Raw genomic sequence first — 12,494 nt, 5'->3', positions numbered from 1 at the left:
TAATACTAAAAAATTTATAAAATGTATCCCATTGATAAAGACGCTATTGAAAATGCTAGATGCTTTTCTTTTGAATTCTAAAAAACTAGAGGCTAAGAATTGCTACTATTGGCACAATAGATACAGCCTTTTTAGTACTTTTTTATTTTGCCTTTCTCCTATCACCCAAACATGCAATCAATCTAGGATCAGCCGCTTTATGAAGTAATACAGGAAGCAATGCAACGACACATGGAAGGCATAAATTTCCGAGAAAGGAATGCCGGCCCACAGATAGATCAAAACATGAGAGATGAAGGTAACAAAATATAACACACTTGGTATGCAATTCAAAAGGTTAGGATTATATTCTTTTCCTCAAGTTATTAAGTTTATTTTTCAAAAAGTGTTTAATGCTATTAAAACAATATTACTTAAGGTAAATTTAATGTTTTAAGAGTGCTTGTTTTCTTTCAGCAACTGTTTATATGTTGTGGTGCAATTTGTCTTTGAAAGTTTACTCAAAAAGTATAGCTGCCTTCAGAAACCCACTTCAGATCTCTTGTGTGAAGGTTTTTCATTTATTTAGGATGGTTGGGCTCAGCATGCATTTGGGGTTTTGTGTCAGTTAATGTACAGGCTTCGTACATGATATTCTTGCTTGGCAGGTTTTAACGTAACAGCGGGTGTTGACCGTGAAACTGGCTTTGTCTTCGGAGGGAACCGTTTCAATTGTGGCACCTGGATGGATAAAATGGGGGAGAGTGACAGAGCTCGCAACAGAGGAATTCCTGCTACTCCGAGGTACAAAATCTAACCTATGTGGGGGGCTGATTTCTTTTCAGCTGAAGTTCTTCTCCACAATTACACCTTTTGTTAACACATCTGAGAGGTGCTCTCAGTGCTCTATGTGTTTCTAACTTCTGTTTGACTGCTCAAGTATTAATTGTGTTTTTAATTTGTGCTCCTTTAAAGAAAAGAGGTGTATTTTTAGCAGGGGAAGCCCTCATCTTCATGGACTTTGCTCCATGCCAGGAGCGAAAGTTTTGAATTCAAGTAGTAAAACATAACAGGAAAAATTAGATGCTTGCAATACTAGATTACTGGAAAAATTTTTATTTAGACTGGTTATGAATAACTTTTTATTATAAAATATATTAAAATCACACAATTATAAGTATTTCTTATTTAGAATTCAAAAATATTTGCAACATCTAAGCTTAAGGCAAAAATAAAATGTTTTTAAAAATTAGCTCTTTTCTTGCAAATTTACAGCACTAGGGTATTCTTTAGTGAAATAAACTGTTTGATTTTCTTGCTTGATGCTGAAGGCAAAGTACTATGTAAGATGAGGAGAAATACTGTGGCAGTGTGGTAGGCTTCTGCAACAAATTACAAACCTAACCAGTATGATTTAAAGCAAGCCAGAAAATGAGATACAATGACAGACTAAGCGTCCTGTGCAGGAGTCTCCCAGTTTTTGGTTGGTTGTTGTTTGAGTTTTTCTTGTACAATTGTAAATTTTTGTCTTGGATTACAAACAGTAAAATATAATGGTCTTATTTCATAAAGGAGATATGTCAGGTTTCCTCAGTGAAAGAGTTCTATGGAGTGACAGTATTGTGTAAAAAAAAAAAAAAAAAAAAAAAAAAAGTTGCAATCCTAGCAACTATCAGTATATCTCTAATGCATACCTTTTGTTTACTAATAAATCAGAATCATAGAAGCTTTTGGCAAGCTAATTTATTTTCAACCTTCCAATATCACCTAGGATTTGCGTTTTGTTTCATTTGATTAATTCATGTCTTCCATGCAAGGATCTACTTTACTAATTTTCACAGACCAATTTTCAGCATTCAGATCATGTACAGACTGTGGCTGTAATAAGTGGTATTGTATTTAAATGATTTTTTTTTTCCATCTGGATGATAGTATTGGAAATCTTGTTTGTCCTCCTGAATTGTGTTTTGTTTGTGGTTTTTTGTTTTATTTTTCACTTTTTTCTTTCTTCGCTGAATTTGTATTCAAAGCTAATAGCAGAGTTATGAAATTGAATGATGTTGCTGTGAATGACTGGTGACTATTTACTAACAAAAGTCAGTTTAAGTTTTCAAATTCTTGGCCTTCTTAATAACAGTGAGGGAAAAGTAATTTAAAAAACATGTATGTTGGAAATAATATTATTGTATACTGGAAATTATCCGGAGAAGACTATGAGAATGTATGTGGCAATACTTGATAGACATGGTACACAGTTTTGAGGCAAAATATTAACTTTAAAAAAAAATCAGGTATGATGTGGGCTGCAACACAAAATGGGAAAAATTAAGTATCTGAATAATCTGTCCTTAAAGTTCAACAAGTAACTGAAAACAATCTGTATCCTTAATGGCCTTCTTAAAGTAATTTTTGGACTTATTTACTATTATCATTTTAGAGATGGCTCTGCTGTGGAAATCGTTGGCTTGTGCAAGTCAACTGTTCGCTGGCTTCTGGATTTATCTAGGAAAAACGAGTTTCCGTTCCATGGAGTCACCATAAAAAGACATGGTAAAGACACACACCTCACAATTTCATGATTGGAATATAAATATAACTGAAACGAGCTGGTGGCAGTGTAACATCAGGGATGAATATCAAAACCATTCAAGAAGGTTTAGGAGGAAAAGTGGAAAAACTTGGGAAAGGATCTAGTATAGGTAAAATCTTTAGTTACCACAAAAGTTTATTACAATCAACATTCTCTGGTCAACCTATCAAATACTTTATTCTGTATAATAGGGTGTGGATTTCAAAGGAATTTTGGAGCCTATATCCAATTTCTTGCATAATAATTATATCACTGATATCCATTTATCACAATGAAACACATTATTACAGAAGGTGAAGTAAAATGACACAAGATACATCTGTTTTGATCCTATGTTGTAAATATTGGCAACTTACCTAAGTATCTTTAGATGCAAGAGATGGCATGTTAACGTGCTGAAAAACGTTGATCAAAAATTTTAGACTTATTCAATTAATTAGTTACCATAGATCATAGTATCTCATACTGTTTACTCAGCTAATTAAAGCAAATGAGAAAATTTGTCTTGTAAAAAGTTGTGCAGGTGTTGGAATTGATCTACAGTATAATTCAACTTATAAATAATTCCCTTTTTGCAATGCTTCAATGACCTCTGTGTTAGGAATATCATAAGTAATACTGCAATAAACAGAACTAGGCATAAGCACACTTCTGTTGTTACCACTGTGGCCGTTTTCAGAAAATGAAATCCACACGTAATATCTTTCAGGAAAGGAGGAAACTATCACATATGATGAATGGGACAGAAAAATTCAAGCACACTTTGAAAAGCTCTTCTTTGTCTCTGAGAACCCAGCAGATCCAAACGAAAAACATCCAAATCTTGTTCACAAACGTGGAATTTATAAAGACAGCTATGGAGCTTCAAGTCCATGGTGTGATTACCAACTCAGACCAAATTTTACAATAGCAATGGTTGTGGTAAGTGAGGCATATGAGGGGGGAAGTATTTTTACTTAAAACTGTTTTATTTATTATTGAACTTATAAAGTCTGCATGGCATTATATCAGGAATATATATTGATTAGGATAAAGTTTCAAAGCTTGTTTTCTTTTCCTTGCTTTTAATAATGATCTGTCTTAAAATATCCACTAAAAGTATATCCCTGACAGAACTCAGCTATATGAAATGGCTGTCCAAATTAATCACTGGAATAAATTTGAAATGTTCACTGTATTCACTGTATTCAAAGTGTTTGTGGGTTTTTGTTTGTTTTTTAGGTTAGGATGAGGAGGGGGGAGTCCCCTTAAATTAGCTAAAAAGCACGGGGTCGTTTATTTTCATTGTAAAGGACTTCAGTAATAGTCTTTTCCAAGTGTATTTAAAATAAATAGTCCAAAGCAATAGCTTTTGTCATCTTGCTTACTCTGACTTGTAGGTTCTGTAAGAGTAACTGTATTTTAATTCAGTAATATGATAGCTAGGGCTTTTATGGTCTTCTACATTCATATACATAGTCCTGTGTTTGTACATGTGCAGAGTTTACTGAGTAAATCGTTATTATTTTACTAGGCACCTGAGTTGTTCACACCTGAGAGAGCTTGGAAAGCTCTGCAGATAGCAGAGGAAAAACTACTTGGTCCATTAGGCATGAAAACTTTAGACCCAGAGTAAGTATAGTAGGGATAAGAATAAGTGTTAAAACATGCCAGTATGTATTATTTAATGTGTGGGTGTAATGTTTCGTTTCTTAAAATCCTCACGTATACCTGTAAAATAAGGCTGCAATAAATGCTTCAGGAACAAGTATTTTGCTGTTCTAAAAGTCCATGCAGTTGCTTTTATTTATGTAGACAAGCGGCAGGTGGTTTTGGATGCCACATAACAGGCAAGTCAAATATGCTATCAAAATTGCATTGTATGCTTACGCTGTATCATATACAAGTAAACATTACAGTTTATGCATTGCAGTTCGAATAAAAACATAAGGGCAAAATTACAAATATGTCATTCCAAGATTTTAACTGTTTTCCCACTAGTTTAAAGAGTATTTGGAATTCCATTGTCATGTAAAAGCAAAACCTGATGGAGACTTCCCTGACCTAACCATCATCAAATCTAAATGCTATGACAATTTTTTTGTTCATTTCTGCATCCTAATTTATGCCTTATTTTAGTTAATGCTTTGTTTACAAAATTTCTTTTTTTTTTTTTTTTTTCTTGCAGTGATATGGTGTACTGTGGAGTATATGATAATGCTCTTGACAACGACAACTATAATGTAGCCAGAGGTTTTAACTATCACCAAGGACCTGTAAGAGTCAGTTTATTCCATTTCAGAATAAGTGCTGATAATTTTTTAAAATGACAGCTATAACCCTCTCTTATCATCCTTTTCTTAGGAATGGCTGTGGCCAATTGGATATTTCCTTCGTGCCAAATTGTACTTCTCAAAGCTAATTGGTCCACAGATATACGCAAAAACTGTAGTTATGATAAAGAATGTGCTTTCTCGCCACTATGTTCACCTTGAAAGGTAATACAGCAGCTAACAGGTTCAAAATATTCAGTAACTAGTGGTATCCACTATCCAATTGCATATAAAAGTATATAATATTATCATATGATATAGAAGTCTGTGGTATAAATAACATCTATAATGTCTCAAGTCTATAATACAAATAACATCTGTTTTCTACATACAAAGTCCAGTGCTATAAATTCTATTGCAGATCTCAAGTCAGGTTTCAAGGACAGCTGCGATCTCATGCTGTTTATAGATTTTTAGAATTACTACTTACCTACGTATGAAAGACTGGGGAAAATACATTTTGTGTAAAAACTAGGAATCTTAATTTTGTACAAAAAATGAATTTCAGCAAAAAAATGTTGGGTGTCTGTTTTTTGTTTCTTTTTTTTAATAAAAGTATTTATAAACAGCCTGCAAAACAAAAGAATTACAGGGCTAGTAGTGACAGAATAAAAAGATGGCAGATAAGTTTATGCGATATATTGTTTGTATATATTGAATAAATATATATTGAATGTATAATCTAACAAGAATGCTCTTTGTTTTTCCGTTATCAGGTCATCCTGGAAAGGGCTTCCAGAGCTGACCAATGAAAATGGACAATATTGCCCTTTCAGCTGTGAAACTCAGGCCTGGTCAATTGGTGTTATCCTTGAAATCCTTTATGATTTGTGAAAGTTTTTGATTGATGTGATGAAACTTCTGGGTCTTCTCATTATTGGGCATAAATGAACACTTGGCTTACACTGCAACACAAATGTCCTGCTCTGCACAATCACTAACTGCATCCTGACTTTCAAAAATGCTGAAAGCGAGCAGATCCTATGCTGAGTAACTGTGTGGGGCTTGTTTTTCTTTTGAAAATCAGGCCAAGAAAATAAAATAAAACTGCAGTGCACATGTAATGCAGAAACTTTTAGTAAGGAGCATTTGCACAAATTTATTTTAGGTAGCTTTGAAATTTAGACATCTCAAGTCAAAATCATACGTATAACAAAGCAGGGTGATTCTTTACTGAGCTAAACATATGAAGAACATCTCTCTTGTTTTTATTTTTGTTTTTTGTTTTTTTTTTGTCTCTTTAAGAATAAATGGTTATTTGCAAATGCATGCTTAAGGAGTAGTAGACTAACATACAGCAACATACGCTAATAAAAGCTGAGTACTTTGTCTTGACCTGTATTGGGAGGAGGAGCTGTATGTGTTCATTTGAACACTCCATTAAGTAAACACAGAAATAAGTTTACAAAACATGTAAACCTTTGAAGTTGCATATAATATTTTCAAAGACCTTTAACTACTCTTTAGAGTTAATTCTTGAGCAATGATGAGACAATATCCTGTGCTAATCCATTTATAAATGTATTTAAATACTGTGAGTCTTGCAGCAAACTTATTTATTCATTTAAATGTGATTTTTCACTATGAGAAATTCGTAAGAAACGTGCATGCGCATAAAATGGACTGCATATATGTTAAGGGAGCCCATATATCTTTGGTTATGGAAAATACATGGCCACCTCAGGTCTTTATTCTTAGTAAAATCCTGGCTTTGTTGAAGCAAATAGAAACAATATCAGTAGGAAAAGAAATTAACCTACCACTGGTGAAAATGGGGTTTTAAAGACTTGTGAAATTACACCAGTAGGAATAAGCAGGCTACCTCTATGTGTAGTTCTTTGGGAACAACATGCAGTGAACAAAATGCAAAACACCTGTGTTCTTTAATGTATAGATACCTGCATGCCCTTACTGACCTCTGTTTAGCGTTCCCAAACTGAAAGCGTTTGGCAAAAGTGCAGTTGTAATTCTCCGCTCTCTATTCATGTGGGTTTTACATCTTAGTGATAAAACAGGTAGAATAAATAGGTTGAAGTTGATGCTGACAGCTTCCTGCATCACAAGGGGGAAAAGCAAAATCAACAGTGCATTTCTTAATGTCAAACAACATACTGAAAATGAAATATATACATGATGAAATTATAACACACTAGTAACACATAGGTCAATATTTTATTGTACCAGTATTTTGAAGTTTTGTTTTTTTTTTTTTTACCCTTTTCTTAAAGTCTGAAGTGTAGCGCAAGTGTGCTGCCTTTTTCAGGGAGATGTTACAGATGCATTTAAGGGCAAGTTAACAGAAGACAGATAAATTGTAAGAAGCGGCTATACTTGCACTATTTACTTGAAAGGTTAATAATCTTATATAGATCAACTCCCTTGCTAAAGTACTTAAAAGTTCTGATTAAGGATGGAGTATATTGTACCTCAAGTTTTGAACTGCTGCAATACGTGGTTTAGGAGATTTATTTTCTCGACGTAATGTATGAGAGGTGTCACTTGATCAAAAATTTTACTGAAATGTCAGCAACAGATTATGAAAAATATTTATATGTCTTGCGCATTTAAAAAAATAATAATGAATTTGCAAGTTTCTTGATAATGATTTTGAGACTTACGTCCTACTGTGTCACTATCATTTACTGTTTTCCTAGATAATTATTTCTTGTTTATTATTTCAGCATATGTTATGGCTCCTGTGGAAAGCAGGAACAATATAGCAGAATAAATTGTTCTTATTTGGTGAAAATACTTTGAAATTGGAAGTGGATCTTAAGAGATGTGAGAGAAAAAAGATTTCCAAAAGATGTCAAATTATAGACATAGGTAATAATACTCTTTGTATTGGGGGAAAATGGCAGAAATTATTCATCAAATTATTCCTACTTTATTACAGGTAACTTTTCACTGTTTTGCAAACTGCACTGCTGACAGTATGATTGTCACTGCTAGTTTATTTTTCTAATTTAATAGTAATATTTTAAAAGATAAAATCACTTCTGTACACAAATAGATATGATGGAGTTTAAGCTTGTTTATGATGTTGCTTTTGCACTGATTAGTTAAGTATAACTTTAGTGACAATAAATGTTTTATATAGGAAAAAATGTTTACGTAGCAAGAAAAGTAAGATGTTAGGCTATGACTAAGCTTCTAAGCTTTTTTTTTTTTTTTTTTAAAACAAACCTACTCAACATTTCATCAAACTGGACAGTTTGAAAATGAAGAAGGAAGAAAGCAATGTTAAATCTAGGATTATATGAGCTGGTGTTAATCTAGATAAACTATACTGAAGTGATAATATCTTAAAAATAGCCAACTGTACTTCTTGAAATGTTGACTGATCTTGAACTGTATTTTTATTCATTAGTACCATTTATATTATATGCTCAAGTGTCTAGTAAAGGAAAGCTATAAATAAAATTTGTTTTGGAAATAAATTAAAGAACTTGTTAACAACTATGGCTCCACTATATTCCAGTTGATGTCTTTTGATCTGGGGTACTGAGATTTTTTTTCTTCCCAATTAGTAACAGTTAACATTTTTTCAGTACTCCTGTGCAGTTGATAGCACTTGTTTTATTCAGAGATGATTAACTTGGGAATTCATGTAAAATAATGTATCATTCTGGCACTGCATGTTGTAATGTAAAATGGAAAGGTTGCAGCATAATTGAATTTTACATATGTCTAGCTCAGAAACAGATGAGTTTAGAAAACGTAGTTCTTAATTTCTGAAATGTAAAAAATAAAATTCCCTAATTCAGCCAAATTAATCTTTTCATAGGGCTGTTTGGAAGAAAGCTGAACGCTTTTTTTTTTCTTTTCTTTTTTTTTTCAGATTTACTTACATGAGAGAGCAGATCATGAGCTCCTCAGGTCAAAGATTAATAAAGAGTATCACTAAAAATAATCAAATTTTTAAAAAGAAAAAAATAAGGAGAAAAATAAAAACATCTTGAACTCTGCACCCAGCTTCTTCTAGTTGTCAGCTGTCTCAGCTTGTTTTGCGCAGGGAGTGGACTAGTGGACCAGGTGTCCCCGCAGCTATGAAATGGGATAAATTCATCACAGTACTGCAAATTCCCCAACAGAACAGTTTTAATGTAGACTGATTAACAGCTGTCTAAGTGCTGCACAATTGTTAGTCGGTTTCCTATGCAAAATTTTGATCACTAGTGAATGGATCTCATTTTCCTGCACTGCTTTGTATTAAATAAATAAATAAGTGAAGTCTCATAGTACAGGGGTTTTGTGATAGAATGTGTGAACATCTTTGGTGCTGAGCGTGGCACAGCGCTATCTGGGGAGCTGCCGGGCTGTTTGTGGGCGCCACAGGGCTCAGCCGGCTGGGGCGCAGCGGCCCCGTCACCTCAGCGCCCGGCGGCGGGAAAGGCGAGGGCTCCTTCTGAGGCAGAAGCGGGGGCAGCGCCCTGCGTGTGTCCGCTCAGCCCCCTTTTCCCGTAAAAAGGAAAAGGAGTTTGCCTGTGAATATGTGGTTCGTTGTGCAAACGTTGAAGCTTCTGTGCCTGTCAGTTTCGCGTAGCGGTGAGAGAGCTTGAGCCTCAGAGCTGCTCACAGTCTGTTAAGACTTGCCTTTCTATTTTGTACTTCACAGAAGGTGCTTATTCAAACAAGTCTGAAGCTTCTTCCTTCTGAATTTTGTAGAAAGGTGGGGCTGCCCAAGTGGAGAAATGCCTGTTTGAATTAGGACAAGGGAACGTTGATTTTGGGGCGTGAGCAGCCACCTGCAGCTGTCAGCAAGGTGCAGCCTCCCGCAAGCAGACCAGCCAGTCCCCACACACCGGTCCCCTTGGAAAACAGAGCCCTTCAGCCCCATTTTATTTATTTATTTATTTATTTTGCTGAACATAACATTATGTGCTATGGAATATCTCTTTGGTCAGTCCACCTCAGGTATCCTGTCTTTATCCTGCACAAACTTCAAGCCCACCCCGAGCTGACTCACCGGGCAGGCAGAACAGGGAAGAAAGGTAAGACCGCCACGCTGCACAGGTCTTGTGTAGCGACGGTCAAACAGGGGTATGTTATCGACACTGTTTGGGACACAAATCCAAAACCCAGCACCACATGGACTGCTAAGGAGAAAGTTAGCTCTCCCAGCCAGACCCAGCATGTGAAACAACTTGTTAGCTCTTGGTGGAATTCAGCTTGTTAGTGTGTTAGGGGTTGATGTCAGAGCCAGATTTTAATCTCTGCATTTAGTTGATTTCTCTCAAACAAGAAATGGAAATACTGTAGTTCTTTTTGTAAACCATGGTTAAATAAAGAAAGACTGGCATGTCTTTCAATGCCAAAACATGGCATTGCAAAAATTTATTCAGTCAGTAATGTGATTTTATTATAGATTGTATGTCTGCAAGAAGCCAGGCCAAGGCCTAGGCTGTACTTTTGGTATTCAGTCAAAGGTTTAACCTTGTGCTTTTCAACCTGGATTTCTGAAGCAGTTGTTCAGAATTTCGTTACAGATTGTAAGCAGAGCCATGACCAGAAGTAGAGCTTTAGGAGTGCATTTTGGGGAAGTTTTGCCGGATAGGCTAAACAAGGCTAATGTTTCAGCTGATGTGATGCTATATGCCGATGTCAATTTTGGAAATTCTTCATGAGACAGAAGCTCTGTTTTCCAAACAGGTTTACTTACTGCAAGTTATAGTATTTTCTAGCTCTATTGGCCTTCTTGGCCGTTTGTATGTACAGGCTTCTTTGAAAAAGAAATATGTTTATATAAAGCCATCCTATGGCTTTCCAAATAGCATGTTTATTTGCATGGCATACAGTCAGAATAGATTTCTACAAAATGAATAATCTGTTCTTTTGTAGGGCACACTGAGGAGCTATTTTTATTTATTTATTTTCGTTATTTGATCATATGGGCGTTGTCTGAAATAGCCCAGCATACACCCCACACCTGGAGAGGGCTATCTGCTCTAGTAACACACAACAAAAGCTTGGTTTTAAGTGGAGGGAAATGAGTAATTCCGTGTTGATAGCAGAGGGTGGCGCCAGTCTGCCACTTTCCATTGCTCTCAGGGCGATACAGCTCTCCACATCCTCCTGAGAAAGTCTCTATTTCGGTACAGCCACAGGTGCTATGTTGTCGGTATTTTGATGGCTGGAATCTCTGTTCCTACTCCCACAGGTCCATATATATATATATATATATATTTGGTCCTTAGGAAATGTTTCAGTAATACATTTCCACATGGGGGAAAGTGAAAGGACCATATCTGTGACAGTTTGATGGTTTAAAGTGGTAATCGAAGCTCATGAGCAGATTTCAGTATTGAGAAGGTTGCAAACAGTTTTCCTTTTATTGTGAAGTTTGGGAATCTGTTTACCTTCTAAAGAATGGGACATGTTAGGATATGAAACCATGTATACATTATGCATTTCATTGTTTCCACTGTAATTCACCTAATGATACTGCAATTGCTTACATTCGTGTCTGTCTCCTTATGTTTTATGTAAACTCAATACAGTTGCTATATAAACTCAATACAGAAAATGAAAGTCTACCTGATCTTTCACAATAGCTGTGGTTATTCTAACCTAGGTATTTTGTTATATGCATTTTTTAAAGGCATTCAGCTTGCATGCAGTATTTTTCAAGGACAATCAATTGCAAGCACTGGGGCCAAAAATGGTGAAACTGTAATTGAAAATGATTCGCTTGCAGTAAACTTAGAAATATGTCAAATCCCCTTATGTTTCCACTGACTTCACCATAAAAGTAAAGTTATGGAAACACATAGAGATCTGTTGTCTTTATGTACCAAGAAGGCCCAGCTATTGTGAGAATATTGGGTGAAAAAATAAATGCTGAAGATGGATGGGATGGATTTTCCAGATAATTTTGTAATTTGTAAGGCCTATAATCAGACCTACTGTGAGAGACATTTAAAGTGTACTCGTTTCTTGTAATGGCTGTCTGTGTGTTTCTAGGACTGTTCTCCCCATGTTAATGCACTGGCTACAGTTCGGTTCCCCAGCACTCTTCCCAAGACCTCCAGTCAAATTCAGTTAAATTTAAGCACCAGATGCTGTTATCAGCTGCATCAGAGTAATTATGGGGTAATTTAACTTCCACCTCTTGAGTTATTTCAGATTTCCTTTCGCATAATTTTGGCTTTAGGTGGTTTAGACACCTTTACAAACAGCAGCTGAAATAGGAAAGGTAAGCATTAAGGCTGCGCGCTATTGTTTGCTCCAGGGTAGGAGCCTGCTCTGTGCTTGGATATACATGTACAGTCACGGTAAGCCCTTTAAATGTATGTAGGGGGTTTTACCTCCTGTGAAATAAAGGGTCAGATGTTTGGGGGAGCCTAGCAGGGCAGACTAAATTCTGCTGTATTCCCAGAAGATTTTGTGCTGTGGATTTATCAAGCTGGAACAAGTGTTCTCTGTAAGAACAATGAGGTATGAGTGTTAGTAGGAGTAGACAGGTGTTCATCTGATTCTTTCTGTTCCCGTTTCAAAGCTGACTTCTGCAGAAGAAAACCACTAAAATTGAAAGGTTTGGGGGAAGGTTTTTCTGTTTGTGCTGGAAGATTGACTAGAGAAGTTTAAAAGTTACAATATTTAAAAATAAATAA

The 12,494-nt window shown here is 35.5% G+C and overlaps 1 protein-coding gene across 2 annotated transcripts in view; it reads left to right on the top strand.

Annotated features, from left to right (window-relative positions):
* AGL (amylo-alpha-1, 6-glucosidase, 4-alpha-glucanotransferase) overlaps positions 1-7,056 on the top strand; it is a 32,537-nt gene extending 25,481 nt beyond the window's left edge. For both annotated transcript variants that reach the window (XM_032191966.1, XM_032191967.1), the window contains exons 27-34: positions 187-298; positions 648-783; positions 2,417-2,529; positions 3,279-3,490; positions 4,083-4,180; positions 4,737-4,824; positions 4,913-5,046; positions 5,598-7,056. In XM_032191966.1, the coding sequence (XP_032047857.1) occupies positions 187-298; positions 648-783; positions 2,417-2,529; positions 3,279-3,490; positions 4,083-4,180; positions 4,737-4,824; positions 4,913-5,046; positions 5,598-5,715 (1,011 nt within the window). In that variant the 3' untranslated portion in view covers positions 5,716-7,056. The remainder of the gene's footprint in view (positions 1-186; positions 299-647; positions 784-2,416; positions 2,530-3,278; positions 3,491-4,082; positions 4,181-4,736; positions 4,825-4,912; positions 5,047-5,597) is intronic.
* The last annotated feature ends 5,438 nt before the right edge of the window (positions 7,057-12,494 follow it).

This window comes from Aythya fuligula, chromosome 8, assembly GCF_009819795.1.
Source record: "Aythya fuligula isolate bAytFul2 chromosome 8, bAytFul2.pri, whole genome shotgun sequence".
Classification (NCBI taxonomy): domain Eukaryota; kingdom Metazoa; phylum Chordata; class Aves; order Anseriformes; family Anatidae; genus Aythya; species Aythya fuligula.
This window is presented reverse-complemented; position numbering and strand designations above follow the sequence as displayed.